Source organism: Cnephaeus nilssonii (assembly GCF_951640355.1).
Source record: "Cnephaeus nilssonii genome assembly, chromosome: 10".
Taxonomy (NCBI): Eukaryota; Metazoa; Chordata; class Mammalia; order Chiroptera; family Vespertilionidae; genus Cnephaeus; species Cnephaeus nilssonii.
In genome coordinates this window covers 41096257-41123955 of record NC_137081.1, presented here as the reverse complement: position 1 = coordinate 41123955, position 27699 = coordinate 41096257, and the positions used below count along the sequence as shown (strand labels likewise).

The following is a 27699-nucleotide window of genomic DNA, read 5'->3' as shown; positions in this document are numbered from 1 at the left end:
CTTTATAGAAATTTGTTCTGAATATATCCCCCAATATAATGTGGTGCTTAGAAAAACAGATATATTTAGGTTTTAAATGTAAAAATATTTTTAGGGAGGACCATAGGGAAAAATAACCACCAAATTAAAAAATTTAAATTCGAAATTTAAATTTAAAAATTCAGCTCCTAGCTCCTACCCCTGCCCTGAATTCTCTATATCTCTCTCTCCCTGTTTGATTTTTCACCATAGCATTTAGGGTCTAATCATGGAAAGGCTCAATTAATCCATAATATTTCTGGGTAAGAGGATTAATAGTCATTCAGTAGAAAAGTAAGGTAAAATAATGTGCTATCTCTACTGTATAACACCAGCATTTTAGTGTTTTTCCCTGGGTGCATTATGTATGTAAGATTCCATTCAAACTTGGTCTTAAAACAAAAGTTTGAGAGGTTTGTAACCATAGGGGAAAGAACAGAGGCTTTGAAATGAAATCTGTATTTGACTACTCCTGACACTGCACTTAACTAGCTGTGTGACCTTAGGGTAATAACTTTTCTGAGCTGAAATGTTCCCATCTGCAAAATAGGAATAATAGTACCTATATCATAGATTATTGTAAGACTTAAATGTGATAATGTATGTAAAGCATCTAAGGTGTCTTGCATATGGTAGGTGCTTAGAAATCAGTAGCTTCTTAAAAGTAAAATCAGCCGAAACCGGTTTGGCTCAGTGGATAGAGCGTCGGTCTGCGGACTGGAAGGTCCCAGGTTCGGTTCCGGTCAGGGGCATGTACATTGGTTGCGGGCACATCCCCTGGTGGGGGGTGTGCCGGAGGCAGCTGGTTGATGTCTCTCTCTCATCGATGTTTCTAACTCTCTGTCCCTCTCCCTTCCTCTCTGTGAAAAATCAATAAAATATATTTTTAAAATAAAAAAAAAAAAAAAGTAAAATCAATAGTCTGGCCAGCATGACTCAGTGGTTGAATGCCATCCTGTGAACCAGGAGATCACGGTTCAATTCCTGGTCAAGGCACATGCCCAAGTTGCAGGTTTGATCCCTAGTGTGGGGTGTGCAGGAGGCAGCCGATCAATGATTCTCATCATTGATGTTTCTCTCTCTCTCTCTCTCTCTCTCTCTCTCTCTCTCTCTCTCTCTCTCTCTCTTCTTCCTTCCTCTCTGAAATCAATAAAAAAAATATTTTTAAAAAATTTGTGGGCCGCCCCTTCCCCCCCCCCCCGCCCCCCAAAAAAAGAAAAAGAAAAACTTTAAAGACCATTAAAGATTTATGTGTTACTCAACTTGAAATAAAAGGTCTGGGAAGAAAAAATTTAAAAAAAAATTTTTTTTCCACCTAATTATGGAGGTCCCTGCCATTGCCTGCTTCTGCGCCTACTTCTTAGGTGCCACTGTCCAGCAAGGACATGAAGTGCACAATGGACCTTAGCAGAAACCTGGACAAGGTGACTGCCAAGGTGATCCTGATGCACCCAAGTGATTCACATCTCACGCTGCCTCCTTTTTTTGGCCTCGGAGCCAGAGCTCAAAACACAGCTGGTGCACCTCTGTCTGTATGTGAGGGGAAATGATGAGGAAGAGAACAACTCTGGAAGTACAGGAAACCAAAGTTAAGGGTAAAAGTGGAGATTCTTTATGGTGAAGCTCCCAGTGCATTTGATCCTGGGACCAAGATTTCAGTCATTGTGGAAACGGTTTATACCTATGTGCTTCAGCCATATTCAACCCAGATCACTCAATCAGAGAAACAGTGATGGTGTTTGTGGGGTGTGAGGCCAACCATTATTTCTACACTCCCTATCCAACAAAGACACAAACAATGCATGTGAAGTTTGCCTCCCAAAATGTTAAGAGCTACACCAAGTTGGGGAACTCCTTGTGGTTTGAAAACCTCCTGGATTATGGCCCTTTTAGAGATGACCCTGCCTATAGTCAGGATGCTATTCAAGTACATTATGAGAACAACAGCCCTTTCCTTACTATCACCAGCATGATGCAAGTCATTAAGGTTTCTCACGGGGATAATATTGCTGCGGAAGCAAATGTGGACTTGAAGCACACCGGGGCTGTACTTAAGGGGCCTTTTCCACACTGTGATGACCAGAGACAGCCAGAGAGTGGTTTATCCTCCCTTCGTTCCTTTAAGACCATCCTCCCTGCTGATGCCCAGGATGTTATTACAGGATGAGATTGGCAGTGTTTTCGTTAGCCACTTCTTTATTGTGGATGACTCCATAGAGGTGGAAATACAGCCTTGCTTCCCTCTTTTTGGTGGGTGAAAGACCCATTGCATTGATGACTACAACTTCTCAAACTATGATTTGGAGTATGCATTGAAGATGAGGTTTGTGGACCAGCTATTTTATGAGCAAGCGATAGATTTTCTGACTGTGGAGATTTTGCCCAAAGGGACAGGAATATCCAAGTTGACAGTCCTTAAGAAATCAGCCGTGTCCCAGATGAGCTGTACTACACCTACTTGGGCACATTTGGCTGCCCTGTGATTGTTGCCTATAAGGAAAATCTGGTAAAACAGAACATCCGGGACATCATAGTACACCACACATTCAGCAAGGTGCTCATGCTGCAGGAGCCTGCTGGTGGTGGCCATTTCTACCTCTTGTTCTTCACAGTCATGAGCCACATCAGGCTGTGCTTTTCCATCACAAGGGACCCGATCACAGAAGCCAGGATGAAGGGGGCCTGCATCACAGAGCAGGTCTTAACCATGGTCAATAAGAGGATAGGTCTCTACCATTACATTGATGGTCCCTCAATAGTGGCAGGAAGAGCCTGGAGATGGAATACAAGGCCTTGACCAATGAGATTGCTCTGCTGCAGTCCAGGCCTAAGACAGTGCTCTGACCTGTACATCCAAGTAAAAGAAATGCAGAAACTGGGTACCCAGGTCAAGGAGTTGGTGCTGAAGTCAGTGATGGAAGGTAAGCAGCTGGTGGCTGGCAAGCTCAAGAAAGAGAAGCTAATCTCAGATAAGCGACAGGAGCTGGTCACTAACATCAACCACATCCTGGATGCTCTGTAGCCCCTGCCAGCTGTCCCCACAATGGGCCAAGATGTTGTGTTTACAGGTGGCAGGTGTGTGTGTGAGGTGCATGGAGGGGTGGTGATGGTGGTAAACATTGAGGCCAGTGAATGGCAAAAGTCCCTCAAAGAAGAGAAGCCAGCTGAAACCGGTTTGGCTCAGTGAATAGAGCGTCGGCCTGCGGACTCAAGGGTCCCAGGTTCAATTCCGGTCAAGGGCATGTACCTTGGTTGCGGGCACATCCCCAGTAGGGGGTTGCAAGAGGCAGCTGATCGATGTTTCTAACTCTCTATCCCTCTCTCTTCCTCTCTGTAAAAAATTAATAAAATATATTTTTTTTAAAAAAAGAAGAGAAGCCAAGCTCTGCCTCAGGCAACACAAGAAGCCTCATTTCTGTCCCTAAAGTGTTTTAAAAGAAAACACCAAAACCTTAAATTGCATTAAAAATAAAATATCTGTATTTTGAACAAAGAAATTGTCAGTATTTGATTGGTTTTATTTTGTTCTGAAGGCTGTGTATTCTTTCAAGCCTGTAAGCTCCATGTTTTATGCCCTTTTAATTCCTGATGTTTGGGTGTTTTGCAAGTGAGTGTGTACTTTTTAAAGCATGTGTGGCCAAAAGAAAAGCAAGGACTGTGGGGAAATTTTTTTAAATATAATATTATATTAGTTTAAGGTATAAAATAAAGTCATTAGACATTTATATAACTTACAAAGTGTTCACCCCAGTAAGTCTAGTATATGGTTTATATTCTTAAACCCTCACCCTAACCATTGAAGAAGGAGTTACAGTTTATTTGAAAAAGTACCAAATTCAAGGGATATGGTTCAACAATTGTCTTAACATATTTTCATCCATAAACTGCAGTTGGTCTCACTCTACAGGAAGATCTATCTGTTTGAAAGAGAAATAATTTCCTTCACATTACTGACTGCAAAATTTGGCATAGAAAAATATCTATTTTCATAAATGCTTTTCTGCTTAAAGTTAATCATCTAATTTGTAAATTTCAAATATCCTGTGCTATTCAGTATAGATTCATAAAGCAGAAACTTTTTATATAGATTTTAAAGAGTGGGTTTAATTGTCCTGCTAAACTTAATAATAGGGATTTTGAGAGATTACTTATGTATAAAAAAGATTTTCCTTAATTTGCACCCTGAACTTAAAACTCAAGTTTACATCATAGTAGCATCTTTATTTACTGACCTTCAGGCAGAGTCATGACACTCTCAGTACCATTTTTGAGTTCAAGAGCAGGAGGGCTGGGGGTTGTGAGAATATTGATGCAATTTCTCTTAGAAGGTTTGGCCTGTAATTGTGATTAATAACAGTTGCTTTCACTATCTGGAAACAGACAGGCTGGTTTGTCTGCCTACAATCATGCTGTGATAAATGGGGCTATTTTAACTCTGGTTTTGTGTATCAAAGAAAACAGATGTAGTCTGGAACTGGAGGCTATAGGAAATATAAAGCCTGCTTAACTTAATCTTCATAGTGCTTGTTTTTGTAACTGACGAACTGGTCAGTTTAAACAGAGTTTATGTCAGCCACATATTTAATTTCAATTTATGACTTAAGTTTTTAAGTTGTTCATTTGCTAAAATTATACCTAAGGCCTTGTCAGGAAGTAAAAAGCCTTGATTAAATTTAATCAGTCTTAGTTTAAATATTGGTGTCTTTACCTAACCAAAATTATTTACTGTTGTTCAGAGAATAATTATGGAGCATCTGCTCTTAGCTATTTTGTGTGATCTTAACAGAATCCAATAGTATCAGAAACTTTAAAAGTAAAAAGAGACTGTTCAAAAGAATGAGCAAAAGATCGGTTTTGAGGCTATTCGTTAAAAACCTGTATTGTGAAATAAAAGACATACAGATCGGAAAGGAAGAAATGAATACAGTCTCTTCATTTATTTACATCTTGCTATTTACAGATGATATGTATGTTTTCATAGAAAATCTCAAAGAATCTACAAATAATTCTCAGCATGATTGCAGAATACAAGAGTACGCACAAAAATCACATCCTATCTAATAAAAGGGTAATATGCAAATTAACCATCACTCCATCACAAAGATGGCGGCGCCCAGTCCTCTCAGCCCTGCCAGAGTCCCCCACTCCTGGGGGGGTGGCTGCTGAGAGCGGGCAGTGTGAGCGCTCCGTGCCCGGCCACAGATGGGCCTCTGGGCCGCGGAGAGCCTCTGGGCAGCGGGCGCGGAGTGGCCAGGCCTCACAGAGAGCTACTGGCACACGGATTTGTGAGCAGGGCTACTAGTTTCTACATATTAAGAAACATACGGAAACTGAAACTTAAAATACCATTTGCAATACCATTTATAGTTGCTTCAAAGAAAATGAAATAGTCACAAATCTAACAAAATATATACATACTTAGGCATAATTCTAACCAAATAAACCCAGGATCTTTATTCTGAAAATTATAGAGTCCTAATGAAAAAAACAAAGAAGATGTAAATAAATGGAGAGACTGTATTCCTGGACATAGTAAAGATCTCCATTCTCCCCAGATTGATCTGTCTGTCTAATGCAATTCCTACCAAAATTTGAGCAGTATTTTTAGTAGATATAGAAAAGATTATTCTGAAATTTACATAATAAGGCAAAGGAACTAGACTGCTAAAACAATTTTGAAAAAAAGAATAAAAGTCACAGGAATCAATCTACCTGATTTCAAGACATAGCTACTAGTACAGTAATCAAGACTGTGTGGTATTGGAGGAAAGAGACATTGATGAATGGAACAGAATAGAGAACCTAGAAATAGAACCACACAATTATGTCCAAGTGTTGGCAAAGGTACAAAAGCATATAGATTATTCAACAAATGGGGCTGGAACAATTGAACATCTATAGGCAACAACAACAAAAAGAACCTTGACCTTATACCACAATTAACTCAAAATAATCGACTTAAATGTAAAACATAAAATAATAAAACTTAAAAAAAAAACACAAAACCACAGGAGAAGATCTTTAGGATCTAGAGTGAGGCAAAGAGTTTGTAAACTGGTAACCAAAAGTACAATTCATTAAAGGAAAATTTGATAAATTGGATCTTATCAAAATTAAAAATGTTTGCTCTGTGAAGGACTCTGTTAAGAAGATGTAAAAAATAAGCTTCAGAGTGGAAGAAAATATGTGCAAACACAGATCCAACACAATACCTATATCTATAATATATAAAGAACTCTCAGAACTCAATAGTAAAATGCAAACACCCACCTGAAGGCTAAAATTAAAAAATAGTGACAATATCAAATGCTGGGAAGATGTGGAGAAACCAGATCAATCATGCATTGCTGATAGTAAAGTGGCACAACCATTCTGTAAACAGTTTGGCAGTTTCATATAAAATATAACATGCAACTACCATTCTACCCAACAGTTTCACTCTTTATATCAGAGAAGTGAAAACTTATGTCCACAACAAAAACCTGTACATGAATATTCAGAGCAGCTTTACTAATAATAGCCCCAAACAGCCCACATGCTCTTCATCTAGTACAGTAGTACCCCTTTTCCACAGCTTCACTTTCCACAGTTTCAGTTACCCAAGGTCATTGACAGTCTGAAATATTAGATGGAAAATTCCAGAAATAAACAATTTATAAGTTCTATATGGTAGGCTCTTCTGAGTAGCATAATGCTTCATCCTGGCCGGGATGTGAATCCACATTTTATACACTACCTGCCCCATTAGTCACCCATCTCAGTTATCAGATAGACTGTCATGGTATCACAATGCTTGTGTTCAAGTAACTCTTATTTTACTTAAAAATGACCCTAACGTGCAAGAGTAGTGATGCTGGCAATCCAGATATGCCAAAGTGAAGCCGTAAAGTGTTTCCTTTAAATGAAAAAGTATGTAGGTATAGAGAAAAATATAGCATGCATAGCGTTTGGTACTTACCCATGGTTTCAGGTTTCCATTGGGGGTCTTGTATCAAGGGTAAGGGGAGACTACTGCAAATGGCTAAACAGTGGTATGTCTGTACCATGGAATACTACTCAGCAATAAGAAGAAATACGCTATAGATAACTGTGGTGCATCGGGACAGTGCTCCAATCAACGCTCCAACCAACCAGGGCTGAAATTTTAAATATTTAATAGGAGAAAAATATTATCGGATATTGCTTTGTTAACATAGTATTCATGAATTTGTCATCTTGTCAAACATGACTTTTAAGTATCCTTAAGCATTATACTCATGGATAGTCAAAATCCCATTTCATACACCTTTAAAGGCTGGGTGTTAGCATCTCTCGTTTAGCTAACATTTTAGCATGTACCTCCACCAAAATCAAACACACAAAATGTGCTTTGCACTAACAGATGGACAACTAAGTCCTCTTTTCAGGTTGACACTTGTGCCTCCTCTCAAGAAACATCACTTTTAAGATAGGACTGTAGGGTAGTTCCTGCTAAGTCTTCAGGCCCTTAGAACACAAAGAGTAGTTTTAGATAATTTTTGATGGCTTGGCTACATACAACACTTTCACTACCCACCCCACTCCCACCTTACATACACATATTTGTTCATTCTTTTATGCTGTTGATCATACCACAAAATGCATTTTTTCTTGGAGATGTCAGCATTCAAAAAGGATTATTGAGCCTTTGATTTTAGTATCCCCAAAAATTTCATCTTTTCTATTCCAAAAATAAGTATTTAAAAATGTACTGTATATTGTGGAAGAACACAAAATACTTGTTTTATATAGTCTGTATGTACATTATCAGAAATTAAATTGTAAAAAAGTGAACTCCACTTTTAATTTAAGCAGATAAAGAATTTCCCCCATTTATTTTTTATAATGTTTAGTATTGGGCTGGCCTATGTTTTTTATATCTTTAAAAATGCCTATAAGACTCTTAAGTACCTGGCTTAAGTAGTTTGGGAATTATATATTTAGAATAATTATGAGCTGTGGAATACAGGGTCCCTATCTTGTTTACAGAGGTGGTGGAATTGGCTTTCTGTAGCTCCAGTGTTGACTCTCAGGCTAGGTTTATACTTCTAGAAAATCAGAAGTTAAAGGAATATAATTGAGTCAGTGTCGTGAATATCCTACATCAGATAATACCGGTCTGGAAAGAGCATTAAGCTTCATGTGATCTGAATGTACACATGCCTTTTCATGGGTAACTATACATACAAGGAATGTTTCAGTCCTGATGGACATATTTTTGCTATTTTTATTAATCTACTAGAGGCCCGGTGCACAGATTTGTGCACTGGTGGAGTCCCTCAGCCTGGCCTGCACCCTCTCGCAATCTAGGACCCCTTAGGGGATGCTGGACTGCCAGTTTCAGCCCAATCCCCACAGGCCAGGCCGAATCTGTACACCGGGCCTCTAGTATGCATATAAGATCTTTGATTAATCTCTTCCTGCTCTCCCCCCTAACCCCTTCCCTCTGAGATTCATCAGTCTGTTCTGTGTTTCCATGCCTGTGGCTTCCACTCCTGCATTGAGCACCTGCCCCCTGGTGGTCAGTGCACGTCATAGCTACCGGCCGGTCAGCCATTTGCTCAGGCTTTTATATATATAGATTATCCCTTCTTCCAATATGACATGCTACATAAAGGACAGAGTATCATTTCTGTGTCTGAAAATGAGCTCTACAAATGTTTAAGCAGCTACTATAGAGTTGTGCACAAGTGTCTTCATGTGTCCAGATCAGTATAGTCAGCTAATTTCTAAATGCCTTGCAATACAAATAAAGATTGTAGAAATGGCATAATTATTATTGTTGGTTAGCTCTAGAATAAAATTCTTCTACTTTGAAGTATGATCCCTCTTTTGGATTAGGGCCTTTGGTGTTTTGTTGTTGTTGTTTTAATTTATTAATTCATCTGAGAGCCAGAGAAGGTTCTCCGGAATTTTATAAAGACTATTTTCAGTAATTATCTTACTACAAAGAATCATTGAACATTTTTACTTAAATTGTATTTTTTGGACACTTAATCCTACATTGTAGTAGCCTTAATAGTTAAGCAAAACTAAAAAGATTCCTAGTCCCTTTAATTGCATAAGCCATGATTTCTGATCTCAGTTCAAATCTATTATCATTGACAGAAGACGCTCACAGACCTCTGCCATGAAGGGGTTAAATTCTTTTATTAAATATGTTTATGAGGGGCTACAGCTATGCTGACTGTACTGCCTTTTTATAAACTTTCTAGTCCACTAATCAAATGTATGTTAGATTGATTATTGTAAAAGTATAAACCATAGAAAATTTGACAAGATAGATGTGTAAATTATCCTTCTGACAGAACTAATGATGCACTCCAAGCACCTTCTGTTTTCCAGCGCTTGGTGAGCGACTTCATTAAATATGCAATGGCTGTTGGGTGGCTTCTCAAATGATGGTTCAGTTCCTTGTGGAATTGCATTATTACTAGAGGTGTAAAACCAGGCAGACAAGCTAGCTGTTGGGCATCCTGCTGAGGTTCTAATGTGCTCCATCTTGTTGGAGCAGTTGTTTGCAGTCTTTTCAGGACAATTAGATCCATAACCACAGGACACATTCAGTGAAACTATATTACAGATAACAGTGGAGACTGGCAGTGACTGCTTTCACCCCTCTCTGCTGAGCTGCCTGTGTGGGGAGCTTATAATAATGCTACTTCTGCCACTCACAGGGTAGTTGCTTCCCCCTCGCCCCCCCCCCCCCCCCCCCCCACTTGGAGCAAGTCTGGAAATAACTGATTTGTAACTTTTTTTAAGTTCTTAAAATCAGAGGGTATTTGAGGTGAAAAAGACGATAGATTTTGATCCCTTTGCAGATGAGAAAACTGAGGCTGAAGTTGTCCCTCTGGGAGATAGTGGGAGGACCCAATAGAACATCTTCTAGGTAGTAGAGATTACATGAATAGGAATTTGTACTGTTTGGTTTCTAGTGTTAGAGCTCTTTGAAACAAAAATTTTCTTTTTTGAATTTAAGATTTTTTTCCCTTCTGTACCTCCATTTACCCCATCTTAACACCAGCAATGCTTTTTTATTTGTAGAAGCTAAGTAGAAATATTTTGCTTTCTGAGGATATCATGTTATTTGTTATTTTAATGACAATTTGATGGTTTCCTGGAGCACTGGGCACAAAAGATGCTTTGAATTGAGCTTGAAATAGCATTAAGGTTTCCAAAAGGCAGATGCTATTGTGTGTCACTGCAGCCTGATAAATGGGAGTGCATTTTAGAATGACAGGCTGAATACTTTAATGAAGAAAGGCTTCCCATTTCCGTTGGCCAATTAAATCACTGTTGATGACTTTGGATCAGTAATGAACATTTTCGGAAAATGACCATTTGAATTCAGTTATTATAATAATATATTTGAAAAGTGCTAGCCACAAATAGTCCTATCCGTAAATTAAAAGATTTATTCATTTCACCATAGATAAGTCAGCAGCTTGCTTTGCTTTTTAATGCCAAAGCAAATTGACATTTCAGAATTCTTTTATAGATTTAGTACAAATCCTTTCTTATAAAAGTTGTACTTAGAAAGGTTATGTTTTTTTATGGAGTACCTTTTAAAAGATGATTTATGCTGCTAGCCATTATATTATTTCATTATTATCAGAAAAAAATTAGACCAAGAACAAAGAAGGGGAACATTATCCAGTATATCCAGTATATAAAAGCAGAAGATTAAGTTTAAAATGGGTTAGGTGTTTGATTTACTTAGTGCCTAATGAAATCTCTAATTTGGGGGAAACAATAGGAAAAAGTAAACATGCATATTTATTTAATAATATGAAAATAAAATGCAAATAGAAAAGCTTCATAACCAGATTGTTTTTCCTTAAAACCCAGGGTTCAGATTTTCTTAAAAATTGTAAAGCTTTTGTTCTCCTTGAAATATTTTACAAATATGTAGCCTGTCATTTTTGCTATATTATACCCAACAGATTCATCTGAATATGATGTTTGTCTTGAGTTAACTTCATTTTCTCTGAAACTTTTGCTGTTTGGGGTTTTAAAACAGGAGGTTGGTTCTTTTGAAATGCATGTTTTTCTCATTTTGTTATTTGTAAAATGGGCCATAATTTCAGTCCAAGCTTTCTTCATCTTCATTTCATAGTTTACAGAAAAAGGAGACACTGTGGAGCACAGGCCTCCTCTGGGAATACATTGGGCTTAATGAGCTTGATAGTCTGGTGGGCTCAATAAATCAAATAAAGCAAAACATTTCTCATTTTTGAATAAAAGCATTTATCACACAGTGTTTGTTCATTCGTGGTCACAAGATTGATTGGTTCCCAGCATCACAGTGTATATTGAAGCATTTTTTATTTTGTTTTTTTCAGTGGGCAAGTTACGGAAGCAGTGGCTAAAAGAAAGTATCTCTGACGTCGGCTTTGGGATGCTGAAGTCTGTCAAGGAATATGTGGACCCCAATAACATCTTTGGAAACAGAAACCTTTTATAAATCCATTACTATTGTTACGAAAAAATGTCACTTTTTTTTTTAAAGTCTTCAACTATGGTTATGCCAGTAATCATATATATCATGGACTATATTTTGGCTACATGTGTTTGTTGGTTTAACATAAGTTTGTTTCATTCTGTAATTTGTTTTGTTTCTGCATTTGTGGATTGACAGATGGTGTTCCTAAGTCTCTCTCATTTGGTTATCATTTCAGATTTTAGTAAGTCTGCCAGTTGTTATGTCAGAGGAAGATGCTGCCAGCTGTTTTGTATTGATGTTTCTTCTTAACAAAGGCAGATTTTAGTGTCATCCAATGCTTACCTAGCCTCTTTTTAAAAACAACATATCTGGGAAGCAGATATCTTGGGAAGAATTCCACTGAGGAGTGATGCACATGTATGTTTAAGAGTGCATTCTAGTGTGAATAGGCCAGTAAGGGAGGATACTCGTGAAACAATATTGGCAGTCTGTTACTTGGGATGCTTTCAGTTCTGTAAGGTGGTTGGCCTACCCTTTATTTTTAATTAGTATACAATTATAAAACTTTAAATCATCAATACACAAATTATTCTGTTTGGGGACGTGTTTTTGTTCTCTATATTTCTGTTTCTACTGAAGTATGAGTTGTATTTGTATCACTGAGATAACCTATTGTTATATCTTATTTCATTCATAATATGTTTTATAAGAAAAGCTGACTTATTGCTCATTGTATGTGAAGAACAGGTTTACCATGAAATGAATGCCTTTAATCAACTTAGAATCCTAATGTTTGTGATTTCACATTCCTGTTGCTGAAATGCAGAAGCTGCAACAGGAAAGAAGGAAGACTCCTTGCATTTAACATCTCCAGTTCGAGGAATTGTTTGGCTAAAGAAACACAGTCACCATTTAGCTATTGAATGTGAAAGCCTCAACAGTTTCCATGATAAATCTTTCTTTTTCAATTAACCCAAACAACATGCTACATTTTCATGTAAAAGTAAAGTTTCAGTTTAGTTTTTAATAATGGTTTGCCTTTTTGAATTACTGGTTTAACCTAAATTTTAAAAAACTGTAATGTTTTAATACACATAGCATAATCAAAAATTTGAAATGTCATATTTCTTAAATAATAGGACATTAATCACATTTAGCAAACATTTTTACATTCAAATCTGGATATTAAAATACGTGAAATGATTACTTTGAATCACTGTCAAGGTTCATGATTCACATTTTGAGATGGATTCTTTTCTTAATGCAATACCTAATTTTTGATAATTTTTTAAAATTAATATTTGATCAGATAATGTAGGTCAAAATGCAGATGATCCTGTAAAAGGACACACTGTCTGTCTATGTAGCAACAGCTCCAGAGTATTTTTGGGCAGTTTGATACGTTTTATATCTGAAGTAGCCTTAACCAGAAAAGTAAAAATTGACAAAATGGTATTTTTAAGACTTCAAGATGATAAATAATTTTTAATTAATAAAATTGGCCTCAAACTAATAAACTTAAATCTGTAAGCAAATAAAAACTAAATATTACTTTAACAACAAAAACAAAATATTGATATATTAGAAACTGCCTCTTTACATTGGTGATTTATTTTTAAGTATAAAATTTCCAGCAGATCTGTGCTTAAAGCCCTTGATGTTTGAAATAGTTGGATACTTGATGAGGAAATTACATTTTATTTGCCTCTAGAATTATAATAAAATAACAGCTTTATAAAATGCATCTATTCATGAAGGTGATTTCTCTAATCAGTAATCAAAATGTAAAATTTAATATGGTACTAATATCTCACTGGAGTGTATACATGTTTCTGAGTAATTTTTTAAAAATAAAACAGATTCATAAGCAGATCATTTTATTTGCATGTGATTGTTATAGCATTCTTTCCCAGGGAGTTCAGATTTCAACAACCTCAGAAATTCTGTATTTGATATTAGGAAACTATAAATGTAACCCCTGGAATTGCTGTGTTCACTATTCTACATGAACCTTGTGGAAATCAGTGATTTATGTCTTTGTTTTCCTTCTCCCATGTTTGCAGGATGCCCCAGTCGATTTTATAGTGATGACCACGTTTTGTAGTTGGGATCATTTGGAAACACATGAGCACTCATCAGTGCAGTTTCACTCTGACTTAGTAAATCAGAAAACCTTCTCCCCACTTTCATACCCAGCTCTGAGAGGTGCTGCTGCATATACTTACGTGTGTGGAGAGCTAAGTTCCTGACTGCAAGAAGCACTTAAACCTTGCCTTGTATTTCTGAAATATCTGAAAATGGCCTCATAAAAGTTAGAGCCTGGAGAACATTGTTTTTGTGAGGCTTCCTAACTCATTTTGAATGAGTTTATTTAAAATTTTAAATTCAGTATTTGGTTTTCAGTACTACATAACACTGGCTGGTCTTAGTCATATTTCTAATACTTCTAACATTTTATTTGATATCACATTTGGATTGGGGTTTTAGTGGGAATGGGTACTTGCTGCTAGTGAGAAATGACATTGAATACTAAAGACTCAATATGAACAGGCTTTATTGACCCTTAGAGTAACTTGCCTTAATGTCTGGTGCAATTTACAGTACATAAGTGAATTTAGTCCTGTGCTGAGTAACTTGAACTTTTTTAGTTTAGTAAGAATTGTAAAAGCCACATGTTTATTGTACCCAGCATATTACTACAGAGAAAGAGGATTAAATTCTTTCCTCTTATGAGGAATTGAGTTTTCTTCCTAAATGCTTAAAATGCTTACATTATTATGTACAGTACAGTTACTTAAAAGTTACTTATGAAGCTGGAAGCCTTCTGTATTTCATAAAACAAATGGAACGGATGAGCATCCATCAGTGTGTACGTGAAACCAGATACAGATGGCTCCAAGGAAACCTCTTTTACAGATTATTCCCAGTAACTGTGAAGTCCTAGCTTGCATTTTTAAAAATGCCTTTGTGCATGTTGGCTCCAGAGATTTTCCTTTGTTTTATTCTTTTATAACTACAACTTCTTACCCATTGCTGAGCAGGGAAGCTTTGTAGCCCCAAGCTGAAGCGTGTAATCTTGGCTGTTCAAATGGGGCTGGGTTTGCCGAGGTTCTATGCTATATAAATGCGGAACACAAATGGTTATGTATTAGGAGTTGATTCACAAACGGCGTGTGCTGGTGCTTGCGGCAGCCAAAATGGAATACTGTGGAAAATGTATCTACATTTTAAGAAACACTGAGTTAGGAACTAAAGACAGCTTTAATAGTTTTTTGTTTACCACTGAATATTTAGCAACTTTGATTTTAATTAGGGCTTAGCCCACGGTGGGGATAAAAGCCAAAAGTAGCAAGTACCAGTTAGGACTGAGAATCCGGAATCGCCTTTGGCTTCATAAGTTATGGAAGCTTCGCTTTGCCCAAGGCTTCCTGTTCCCAAATGAGCCACGTGACAGTATATTCATGTAATTTTTATTTATAAATTTCAATTTCCTAAAAGAGAAACAACACATACTTTGATGCTAAAATTCAGAAAGCATAAAACATTTTTTAACTATTGAAATACAGTGTCTGACATGGAGGATGTGAATTACTCAGCTTTCTGCTTCTTAAGCCAAACAGTGTTTGTCTTTTAACTGTAAAAACTACTTGTAATGTCAACAGATTGTAGAAACTTATATTATTAATAAAATGGACCTGGGTCTGAGAGTTTTCTTTATTCAAAGGGAGTGCGAAGCTGATTGTTGTTCTGTATGCATATGGGTTTTTCTTCTAGGTTTACTTTTTCATCTTCATATTTTCACTGATTTCACTAATTTTGAAAACAAAATTTTATTAATGAAGCATAATCAAGTGCAACCTAAATATCACTAAATCCCTTTCTATTTATGGCTGAGTATTTTGTTAGGTAGGTTTTATCCCTCTAATTCTTTTTTAAATCAGTGTTATATTCCTAGGAGATTGTTAGTTTCCTGTGAATCTGAAGCATTCCCCATTTGAATCTTGGAAGATCTGCAAAGAATGAGCACTCTAGTTCTCTTCTAACTACAATTTCTTAACACACGTGAGTAAGGACCACTGATATATAGGACACACACGCCAAAGAACCATCACAGAATTAAGTATGTTAGTTCTGTGAACAAGGAAAGATTTCTTTTTTTGTTCTCAAAGGAGATTATTTTATACTTTTTTTCCCACAAGGAAAAAATAAAAACATTATAATTAGGAACATTTTTCAGAGACTAAACTTCCAAATTTAAGAGAGAAAAGGGAAAAAATTTTTAGTCTGGATTTCTAAGTAGTACATAATGCTTTTTAAAAAAATCCTCACCTGAGGATGTGTTTACTGATTTTAGAGAGGGGGGTGGAGGGAGAAACATGGATGTGAGAGAGATAGCAATTGGTTGAACCCACAACCTAGGTATATACTTCAACTGGGAATCAAACCCACAACCTAGGTATATACTTCAACTGGGAATCAAACCCACAACCGAGGTACATGCCATACCAGGAATGGAACCTGTGACCTTTCAGTGTATGGGACAATGCTCCAACCAACTGAGCCACACGGTCAGGGTCATGTATGCTTGTTTTTAAGGCTTATTAGTATTGGCAGTGTTTTTCATGAACAATATCAGCTCCCTATAAAACATTTAACCCTTCAAATAGTCTTGTTCACATATACAAAAGGACATGAAATGCTTATACTGGTGTATAATTTCTATAAATAATTATCTTTTGACCTACTTAAAGAATATCCCCAAAAGATCTTGATGCCTTGTTGGTATTTTTTTTTCTTCTTCATGAAATAGCCATTATATAAAATGAGTGGGAGAGAGTAAGTCTTTAAAAGACAGAGATTGTTTAGCAGTTCAGGACTCTTCCTCTTTAAGAACATGTCAGGAATTAAGTACTTGTATGTAGAAACACTGGAAACTTTCCACAGTGTTGCTTTGGATCACCCGTTCTGGCATATTTAATTGTATGGTGGATCTGTACTCCCACATACGTCTATTCAGTTGATGGGGTTTATATGTATTTTCAGTTTTATATTTTCATTTCTACTGCTCCAAATTAGTAACCCTCAGATGTGGCTTGGTGAGTGTGACATACTTAGTTCCTGAGAGACCCACTTCATGCTCTCTGATGTTTGCTTACACAGCTCCCTGAGGAGCAAGCTTGTGTGTGTGTGTGTGTGTGTGTGTGTAGGGGAGGTGTCCTATTTTTTATGTTGTGTTAGTCTTTTTTGTGTGTGATAGTGCCTTCAGAATAATGAATATTTATGTTTCTGGACAATGATAAATCTTACAAGAAATATGTGTAGATTATATTTCTTAATTTTTGTCCTTTTTTGCTAAGCCTATGAAATTCTTTGGCTCTGATGCAACTTGACTTGAATAATATCTTATCCTGAGTCTTCCTCCAAGGCAGTACCTATTCTTCCTACTGCCAGTACTGTAGTAATCTTTTTGGAACTACATGTGGATAAACACTTGTATGTAAGCCATTATACTGCTGTAACTAATGCATACAAACAATTCTTCTCTTTACATTTATAGTCTAAAAGTGGATATGTAGTGGGAAGGGAAATTCCTGAGAAATTCCAACGTAGTTTTGTCAATTCAGACTGAGCCATACTGTTTTCCACAAGGGCTCCACACACAGTCTATTTACTGTGCTTCCAGTGTATGTTTGCATTCTCCTTTTATTGCTTTTCCTAGACTGTACTGTTCTATAAGCAAATGCCCATGTGTGATTTTTAAAATGTTCTGGGAAAAAAATAAAGTAATACCTAAACCACTCATTGTTACAGGAATTGTTGCTTATTTCATGTTGATTCCATTTAACTTTTGTTGACAGCATCATGCTGTAGTCAGAGAATAAATAGGATACAGGCTGTACCCATGAGTAGCCTCTCAATAGTGAAGCACATGTGCACAGATGCTGATTTTGTCCCTGCCCATGGCTCCCACACTGGAGGGAAGGTTGTAGCTGTCTAGGCTGTGGATGACTGAGAATTAGACCTATTGAATCCATTTTAGTTGACAAATTTCAATAATCACTTGCCACACCAAGATGTTAGCTCTTAATATTTAGTTAAAGAAAACAATTTTCTACCTAGCTTATATAAGTTCAGACTGAATGAACCTGAGAAATCATCTCATCTTGTTTTTTCCCCTAAACATAAAATTTATTTCCTAACCTCCCCCATCCTCCAGGCCATAAACAGAAAACCAGTCTTCCTGTGACCAAATGGGAATTTACTGCCTTTCCAGGAAGCCTTTTCCAACTTCTGAAATCTTCAGGTATTAAGAGGTTTTTGTTTTAATTTACTGAAATCTGTCTCCTTTTATCCATTAGTGTGAGTTACGTCTTCTTTTGTCATAAAGAATTGTCCAATTGCTCTACTGAAGGGCAGCTCTTCAGGTATTTAAAGACAGCTCATGTTCCCCTAGATCCCCTGTTAACTCTTGTTCTGTCAGTTCTAGATCCTTCACCATCCAACTCTCTCTTTATATGTGCCCATTTGATGGTCTTAAAGTTGCGGTGTCTAAGCCTGGATGATCCAGAGTAGTACCAATAATTTCCTTATTCTATTCACTTAAAAAATGCCTTTTTGGTGGATTTTGCACTGTCATCTCACACTGAATTTGAATTTAACAAGGCCTTTCTTTTCTGCATGTGCCATTTTGTTCACATCTCCCTGAAGGGTGATGTTTTTTAAAGCCTCATTACTTATATTTAAAGGCCTCACTAAAATTTGCATCTTACTGGATTTAGTTCTAGATTTTAGAATCTTGATTCTTACCCAGAATATTTTGTGTCCCATCAAACTTCAGATCATCAGAATTGAGACATGTACTGTCTTCCTGAATGCTCATCTAAGTGATGGCAGATACCCATAGTACACAAGGGCCTGCCCAATAGCACGTTCATGAAAGAGCCTTCAGGGTTCAGGCAGCTACATTTCCACTTCACATGCTATTGTCACCTCATGTTTTTACATTGTGTCCACAGGTAGGCTTTTTCCCAATGAATCAACATTCATTCCAGACAAACATGCAATTATATTTACTTAATTTAATATTGTCAGCAGCTAGACTGAAATCATTTAATAAAGCTTGCTGCTCTGATTTCCTGTGTTACCCTATCAGAAAAACAAATGAGGTCTTACTGCCATCACATTTAATTTTGCGGGTGTCTACCCTCAGAGGCATTTCTCTTTCAATATACTCATAAACCCATTTTCTGCGTATTTTTAAAAAATATTTTTATTGATTTCAGAGAGGAAGGGAGAGGGAGAAAGAGATAGAAACATTCATGATGAGAATCACTGATCAACTGCCTCCTGCATGCCCCCTACAGGGGACTGAGCCTGAAAACAGCATGTGCCCTTGACCGGAATCAAACCAGGAAGGGATCATTCAGTCTATGGGCCAACACTGTATCCACTGAGCAAAACCAGCTAGGGCCTGTCATATCCTTTGTACTTTGTATTTCATTGTGCTAAACTGAGAAGATACTCTTTAAAAATGACTGAAACTTGTCACTGTAAATCTGTGAAGTAACTCGGGGGAAGGTATAGTTCTAAAGGCCAAGAACACAGTACGAAGAGTTCCATTCTGGAGATTTTGTGTATGCTCGTATTCTTCTCTACCAACTACAAGTCACTTTCCCTATTGGGACCTAATTTGTTCTTTTGTAAAATGAACATCTCTGAGGTCCCTTCTCAGTCTCAGTGATTCTATGTATTTTTGGTGAAAACTACCCTAGAATTGATCATTGCATTAATAGTTTATTTTTTAAATTTACCCCTTATTAGCCAGACATTGTGTAGGCACTTAACCCTACACAAGAGGTAATGACTATTTTCTCAACAATCCTGTTTAGTGAGTGTATCATCACCTTTTTACTGAAATACTAGGTTTAGCAAGATTGAGTTACACCCACTGTAGGTAGCTGGGTAATGGCATTGCTGAGATATGGAGCCAGGTCTGACAGAACCCCGTGCCTCTTTGCTTCGCTGCTCTACACTGCCTGTGCTGGGTAGTCAGTCTACAGAGAATTTCTGATTTAAAAAAAAATCCTCACCTGAAGACATTTTCATTGATTTTTAGATAAAAGGGGGAGGGATGGAGGGAGGGGGGAAGGGAGGGGGAGAGAGAGAGAGAGAGAGAGAGAGAGAGAGAGAGAGAGAGAGAGAAAAGAATGTTGATCAGCTGCTTGTGCACCCTGACCAGGGATTGGACCCATGATCTTTTGGTGTATGGGACAAGGCTCCAACTGAGCCACACCAGCCAGGGCCAGAATTTCTGCTTTTTAAAGTAGACTATTAGTCACTGCCCTCTACAGAAGGGCACCAGTTATGAAACAGAGTCTCCTCCTGACTAGGGAGTGGAAACCTCAGAAATATCAGAAGCCTTTTGTCTCAGATGCTGTCTTTCTCTGGAAATGTTTAATCCATTGATGCCTTTATGAAACTCATAAAAGGAAGTGCTGCATTTGATGGACTTAATAACTTTGCATTTTTATAACTTTAATATTATATTCCTTTGAGCTGCACTTAAAAGTGTAAGAATAACCTATTACTATAAGAAATACATCTTCTTATAGAGAGACTGGAAATTGAAAGGACTGTTTAAGATTAAAGAAATGTTTTATTATAACATAAAGCCGATCTAGATTTTAAAAAAAAAATCACAGCTCCTTAACATTGCTAACTTAATTAAGTTGCTGTTGAAGGATTTGGACTACATTAGGGTACTCAAAAAGTTGCGTATATTTATAGCTAAAATGGAAATATAAGTTTAGAATCTGGTGATTACAGTAATGGTAATTATGTGGTTGGACAAACAAGAACCCAGAGTTACTGAAACTAAGAGTGTATATAGCACAGTAAACTAAATACAAAAATACTAAATACAAAAAAAACCCAAATATCACTTTAATCCCACTGGAAGATCAACAAGGGATAAAAGGCAGTTAGTAAATGGTGGATAGTGAGATGCAAGTCACACCATTGCTGGGACGCTACTTCGTGTGACAAAATAACTTCAGGAAAGCAGCACAACCTCCCATATATGTCCATATCGCCCATAGTTATTAAGAAAAAGACAAAGGAACCTAAGATGAAAATTGTATTAGGAAATGCTGAGGTTCACCTGAAATAAAAAGCTTTTCTTTGGTGATGTTATCCTTTAAAAATTGGGTGGTAGCCACACTCTGCTTACCTGGACAGACCTCCAGCACTGCCCACCTCAGACTCCAGTGTGGAAATGAGCCCACGCAAGGATTATAGATAGGGAAGATGGGTCAGAAAGTTACTCCCCTAAAGCTTCCCCTCCAAGCCATTTACCCTCCTCATCTCACATTTCCTAGTAAGCTTATTTATTTGTGCATCTAGAAACAAATTATTCTAACCTCAGGTCAAACCTATCACTGACAATTCTATATGGATTCTACCTGAGGTGCCCTTCTCAGGTCTGAGGCCATACCTATATGTTCCTATATCACCCCTCTGGGAGGGAAGGTCATCTATGATTACAGCTGTCTCATTGCCCAGTGACCCACCTCCATCTCACACAGTTTTCCCATTTCCCGGTTGTCCATGAATGCGTTAGGGTTAGCCACTATACACCTGACCTTTAAAAATGGCATTGGTATGAACATTCATGTCACAGCTGGGGCCAAATTCAATGAGAGGCTGTCATAAGTAATATGTCATGTTACTGATCAAAGGAGTCTGCTTGGTGGCTCTGCACACAAAGATCAAGTTCTTGTTCATGTCTGAGAAAATGAAAATAATTACTTGTGTTATATTCTTAACATGTGGAGATGGGGAGGTTGACTAATATTATAAAATACTGCATTTAATATTTGATCTCTTTAAAATATGCTAGGCAGATATTATGAAGGAATCTTGACGGAGTAAAGCTTTAGAAATACAGGGAAATCTTTTTTTGTGTGTGAAGAAACAGCGCACCAAGTTCATATGTCCTAGGAGCATAGAACAAAGCTTTTCATCAGAGTTTTAGGAATGAAAGCCTTCATTCAAATGGCAAAATATGGAGTCATTGTAAAGTCATTTGCCTGTTAGTCTCAATAAGCAGAGCTGAGTACTTTAAAGGTGAGTTTAAAAAAGCATATCCTAAAAATAAAGGAAAATAAGTGCCTGGGGACTTAGGAACACCCTCACAATCCCAATCTCCTACAGTAGGCATGGCTCATGAGTCTTTGCTGTCACTAGGTAGCAATCTATCAATCCCGGTGGGTGCCTCTCTGGAGAACCACAGTAAGAAAGGGGACAAATGCCATGATTGACCTTTATTCCTTTACTCATTGGTAGGAGCAGTCAGGATTTCCTGATGCATTACTCACCAGGAAATCCCAACTGCCCAGCGGCAAGGGGTTAAAAACTGTTCTCAAAAGCTTTTTATGTTCTGAAAAGCTAAATTACACATAGATGCAAACCACAAACACACAGCACCTGGGTAAATAAAGTGTGGCTGAATAAAGGCCTGGCTATTTGCAAAAGGGAATCTGGAAAACATTTACTTTTGGGTGGTTAGTGTTACTTACACTTTATGCTTTTTTTTTTTCTTTCTTAAGAAAAAAGTAATTTAGAGGAACTGTGCAAAATAAAATCAGAATTTTAACATGTCTGTTGAAAATAAGATTTCAGTTCATTTACTTTCCAGATCTTAAGGGGCTATGAAGCTTGAGAGGGGCACAGAGCTACTGCACAAAAAAGCAACGTTTTTAATACAAATATCGTTAAAGAAAATTCTCTAGATATATAACTATACAATGGAATGCACTGAAGCGATCATTAAATATTGTCCTCCAAATATGGGGTGAAACATAAATGGTAAATGGCGTCAACATTAAAAATGCTGTGAATTCAAGACCATTGTACTTCAGAATAAGCCAACATTTCTGATAGATCTAACAGAATATGAACACCCAGGAGGTCATGTCACAGAGAATTTATGCTGAGCATACTTCTGAGTACCTAAGTGGCTAAGTGATTTCTCCTTGAAGGAAAAAAGTCATCTCATTATTGCAGGGGGTTCACTAACTTTCAGTAGAAAACTATTAGGTTGAACCATAAGAAATTGCTAGTAGGTCAAAAACTTTGAAAATCAGCAATTTCATAAAATTCAACCTAATACTTTTTTTTTCCCCTCCTAAGCCAAGTCAAGTTGGTATTGACTGATTTGTGCAGAGAAAAGGGGTGGGAAAATTACTAAGTGGAATTAGTGGAGTTCTTATTGGGAGGGTTCTGGGTGTGAAACTAGCATTGTGAAACTCAGATAACATTGCAGAACTGATATTTCATTGTGATGGAGGAAGGAGAGAAGTTTGATGAGGTCATGGGAATAATGTAGATTTTTGCTTACCCAAGAGGATACAACATGCAAACAAATCTAGCATTAACATATCCATAGCAGGAAACAAAAAAGTAGTAATTAGAACTGAGTTTTTAGGGTACCTCTACCATGAGCCACTGTGAGGGATAAATAAGAGCAGTTAGGAAAAACAGTAATAGTATATCTATCTTGTTCATATATTCAAATTAACAAATGGAAGAAAACCATTCTTTACAACATAGCACCATAAGGCTATTAAGAGCACCAGACTTTCCACCGAGTCTTGCACATTTAAAAGAAACATAACCTAAATAATTTTAGTTACATAGAATGTTACACCTATGTTTAAAAACCTTGGCAAAACATCCTAAAGTCTATGTAAATACATGCATTACAAATTAATTATGAGGGCTAATGGTGAGGTGAGAGGACATAATCCCCAATATTTTATATATTTAATTGATTTCAGAGGAGGAGAGGGAGATAGAAACATCAATGATGAGAGAGAATCACTGATTGTCTGCATCCTGCATGCCCCCTACTGGGGATTGAGCCTGAAACCCAGGCATGTGCCCTGACCAGGAATTGAACCCTGACCTCCTGGTTCATGGGTCAATGCTCAACCACTGAGTCACAGTGGCCAGGCCCTAACGTTATTAAAAGGCTAGAAATTCTATATAGTAATCAATGAATTCTAGGCTTGATAGTGCTAAGTCCTTGGATAATGTAATCCTTGTGCAGGGGACTCTCAAAATACCACAAAGCACAAATGATAACAAAGGAAAGGGAACATAGGCATTACAAGTTCTAATACATAGTATCCCCATTCCATTTTGAATTTTTCATAGATAGATGTTCAAAATTCTTATATTTCACTTAGTGAAGATTTTAATCAAATTATTTTTATTATGACTATAAATTATACAAAGTTCAACATGTAACGAAGTAAAGATACCAATGGCTAAATACAAATGGAACAGTACAAAATACAGATATAAACCAATTATGATATAAGCCATTAACAGACATGACTACATATTCCATCCTATAATCTCATAAATCAAAGCTTTTAACTGTCTGGATTCATATGTGACCGTATTCTTTCCAATATGCATTCTTTCTTCTTCCAGGGGTTGTTCAATAACAGCAGGCACGTTCCTGCCATAAACTTCACAGTGTTCTAGAAACTGGACACATTCTTGTATAACATTGTCACGAAGCATGATCGTGTGTTTTGACATGTTTTCTAATAAGGACAAGAAGCATCTTTTGGCATAGTACCAAGTATCAGTTCCCAGTTTTTTATTGTAAGGTTCCAAGCTTTTGATAACTCGAGAAATCCCAAAGTCATAATTTCCTTTGGCACAGTAAAGTGTCCCTATCACCAAATTCACAATGCAGAGATGGTATGTTTTCTTATCTGGGTCATCATAGGAGAGCTGCTCTTCCTCCTTTTCAATCTTCCTCATCAACTCCTCAGCTTCTTCATTTTGACTTGTCATAATATATGAAACACAGAGGTTAGCCAATACAATAGCACTGACATTCAGGATGTTGTCATAATGCTTCTTGACTATGGGCTCATAAAAACCGATGGCTTCTTTGTATTTGTTTTCCTGCATGAACAGAACATGAGCCACGTTCAGCTTCCATACATCATGGTCATTGCAGAATTCCACAGATTTGCGGAAGATCTTTTCTACCATTGAATAATTTTCAAGGTTCCAGTAGATTTTTGCCTGGGCCATCAATACGGGAATATACTTCTCCAGGATGTCATCATATTCATTCACTGCCTTTCTGACAGCTTCATCATCTCTAATGTGTCTTGCTTCCTGCACTTGTATGGTGAGTTTCCGAAGTTGCTCAGTCAGCATCCCAGCTAGCCCATCAAGCTTAATGAAAGCCTCTTCAGGAGCTGTCTGGCAAGTAATCATGGCATCTAAGAAGTCATAAAGGTATGGTGTGAGGAACTTATAAGTCAAGTGGACATTCTCTGCCAGGACATCTGCTGCTAGGTCAAAATACTCATATTTGCAGTAGAGCAGCAACAGGTTGCCAAAGGTCTCTGGGGGAAAGGGGTTCTGTTGGAGCAAAAACTGTAGCTTTTCAAACCCTTCTGTAGGCCTGGCATCCATATTCATCAGCGCCTGGTTGTGCAGGGTCACAGGGTCTAACTCTTCCTCTGCCCTTGGTGGCATGTCAGTGAGGGCTTCCTGGGCGGCATCATAGTTTTTCAGTTGGTATTCTATGGCTGCCTTAAGGTTGAAGGCTTCCACCAGTGCAGTCTGGTGAAGAACTAAAGTGTTGCCAACGCTGTGAACATCAATTCCTTCCGTGGTCATGCCCACACCTAGCTCTGGGTGCTGGCGGATGCCACGTTCCACAATGTCAGCGATATGCTTCAGCGCTGGGGCATATTGTCGGCTGCTATAATAGGCCAGAGCCAGATTGTAGGAAAGGTCAGGCTGGTAGCCCGAGGCCTGCAGGGCTGTAAAGAACTTGGAACATGCAGCTTGATACTGTCCCTCCTTGTAGAGCAAACAACCCAGGTTGACCTGGCCATCTGACTCGTTCTCACCCCCACTGTCTTCACCCCCTTCCCCACTCAGTAGCTGCTCCACCAGGCTCCTGGCCCCGGGGAGATCGCCCTCGCTGTACTTGATAGCAGCTTGTAGACGGAGGACCCGGCTGTGGTAGGCGGGGTTGTCCAAGAGGAGGAAGGCGACCCGGGTGGCCTCGGGATAAAGGCAGGCCTTGTACAGGGCCTGGGCCTGGTACAGGCGGTACTGCTCCAGCTCCGGGTGCAGCTGGCTCAGCTGCTCATAGCAGTCGGCCGCCAAGGGGAACTCCTGCAGGCGGTAGTAGCAGTAGCCCAGCAGCGACAGGCCGGCGCGGCTCCTCGGGCTCCGCTGCAGCTCCCTGCCCAGCAGCTGCACCGCCTCGGCGTAGCGGGAGTCCCGGATGAGCTGGTACACGGCCGCGGTGAACTCCCCGTCAGGGATCGGCGTACCGCCCAGCCTCGCCATAACCGCTTGTGCGTCCCAGTTTCCAAGGCAACAAGCCAACCGGAAACGGAAAACCGCAAAGAATATTTGGTTGTTGTTGTTTTGGTGTTGTTTTTTTTTGCACGTTCCAAAAGTTACTTTCAGCGGAAGGGTCATACTAGGAAGAAGTCACTAATGTGAGGGTGTCCATACCTGATCTCGCCCCGGATGAGTCCAGGAATGGGAGCATCATTAGTTTGCGAGGGGAGAGGAATCGGCTCTAAGTAATTCAGAGACAAAACTCCACCTCCCGGCATGCACCGGTTCAATTGCGCTTTCGCGGGAACGTGCTCGCGCTGCATCCTGGGAGGCGTAGTCTCTGAGCGGTCGGGAGATGAGGCTTGGCTCCCCTGTGCTCCTGCTGCAGGTGAGGGTTGCTGCCTACCTGTTGCGGCACTAGGGTCTCTGGCTTGGAGCAGGGAGGTTTAGGTTCTGAAGTCCCTTGCGTTTTGGAGCCTTATACGCGGTGTCATAGTATGGTGTGGTTCCCATCGTCTTAGTGAAAGAAACAGGAATGGGAAAGGCGGAAGGTCAACTTTGTTTCTCCCCGAATTAGAATCGGTTCTGTTCTGTTTTCGGGCCGCCCTGAGGGCACACGTTCTAAGAACAGAATGGTGCAGCGACTAGGAGTCCTTATTTTGAAGTTTCCGGAGATAAGCAACAAGAAAGGGTGCTTTGGATGGTACCTGGTACTGGGAGAGGACTGACCTTTCCGTAACAATGGATATTAGTGAGCACTTATTAGAGTTTAACCTGGTCCTACAGCCTGCCTCGATCCTCCAAAGGTCACAATGAAGTAGAAACGTTGGGAAAAAATTTGTGACCTCGTTTTTTACAAGAATGAAAAAAACGAAACACCCAGAAACAGCAAGTGTTCCATTTCCTATGCACTCTTACTCTTCTAACTCTCTAGACCTACCTAATTAGCCAGTCTGTGGTGTGTGTGTGAGAGAGACAGAGAGGGAGAGAGAGAGACATACACAACCTGTACTTGTCAGGCTTTACTAATGTTTTGGATATCACTGAGATGATAAAAATTGGATTTTCTTTCAGTTAATTTTTTTAAAATTGCCGACATTTTAACACCACCCCCCCCCCCCCACCCCCGCTCAGATTCTTAGTTTGAAGATTTCTGCGGAGATTTGTTAGACTACAAGAAACCATTCTGGATTTTGTTTTTTCCCTTCGCATGTATTTGGAATAGATTCTCTGGATTCCATGTTACTACCTCAGGGCTATTTTTATATAAATTCTTTTGAATTTAATAGTGCCTATCATGGGGCAGTGAAAAACTAGGGATTTAATTATCTTATAAAACGATACTGGATGACTAATAAAAAACATACCCATAGTTTAGGCTGACCCAGAGACTCTAGAATTTGTGGGAGATGAATATACTTTTTCAGTCAAATATTTGAGAAGTAGACAAAGATAACAAAAGACAGAACTAGCTTATCCCAGTGAGGTACTGATAAATGTTCAGTATTCATGATAATAAAATTAACTATAATTTATGAAGATCCACCAGCAGAGGTACATCCAGTCCCTCTGCTGGTGGCCTGGGGGGAGGGGGTTGTCTTTCATACTTTTCTATGATTTTCATTAGCCTAACAATCACTCAAATGAATATAGTCCAAGTAAAAGCATGTCTTTGCTATATAATTAAAGACTTCAATACAAATCCCTTATCTGCCTCTTCCATAGTATTGCTGCCAATAAATATTATCTATGTATGCATGTTGGAGCCACCATCAACCATATTGCATGGCACTTTATTAGACTATTCACATATATTATCTCTAATT

The 27699-nt window shown here is 38.4% G+C and overlaps 2 protein-coding genes and 1 pseudogene across 3 annotated transcripts in view; 2 read left to right on the top strand and 1 right to left on the bottom strand.

The window, feature by feature from the left end:
- The window catches only part of AGPS (alkylglycerone phosphate synthase), a 126332-nt gene extending 109004 nt beyond the window's left edge, over window positions 1-17328 (top strand). Inside the window, exon 20 of the mRNA XM_079782053.1 lies at window positions 11379-17328. Coding sequence (XP_079638179.1) covers window positions 11379-11500 — 122 coding nt within the window. The 3' untranslated portion in view covers window positions 11501-17328. The remainder of the gene's footprint in view (window positions 1-11378) is intronic.
- LOC307106504 (dolichyl-diphosphooligosaccharide--protein glycosyltransferase subunit 1-like) lies at window positions 1416-4587 on the top strand (annotated as a pseudogene). The gene is made up of 2 exons: window positions 1416-1454; window positions 1516-4587. The product of its transcript is annotated as a dolichyl-diphosphooligosaccharide--protein glycosyltransferase subunit 1-like (transcript).
- A 6399-nt stretch (window positions 17329-23727) lies between the features above and the next one.
- On the bottom strand, window positions 23728-26086 carry LOC307106026 (intraflagellar transport protein 70B-like). Its single transcript, XM_079782087.1, has one exon. The coding sequence runs from the start codon at window positions 26009-26011 to the stop codon at window positions 23879-23881; it is 2133 nt and encodes a 710-aa protein (XP_079638213.1). The 5' UTR covers window positions 26012-26086; the 3' UTR covers window positions 23728-23878.
- Between the last annotated feature and the right edge of the window lie 1613 nt (window positions 26087-27699).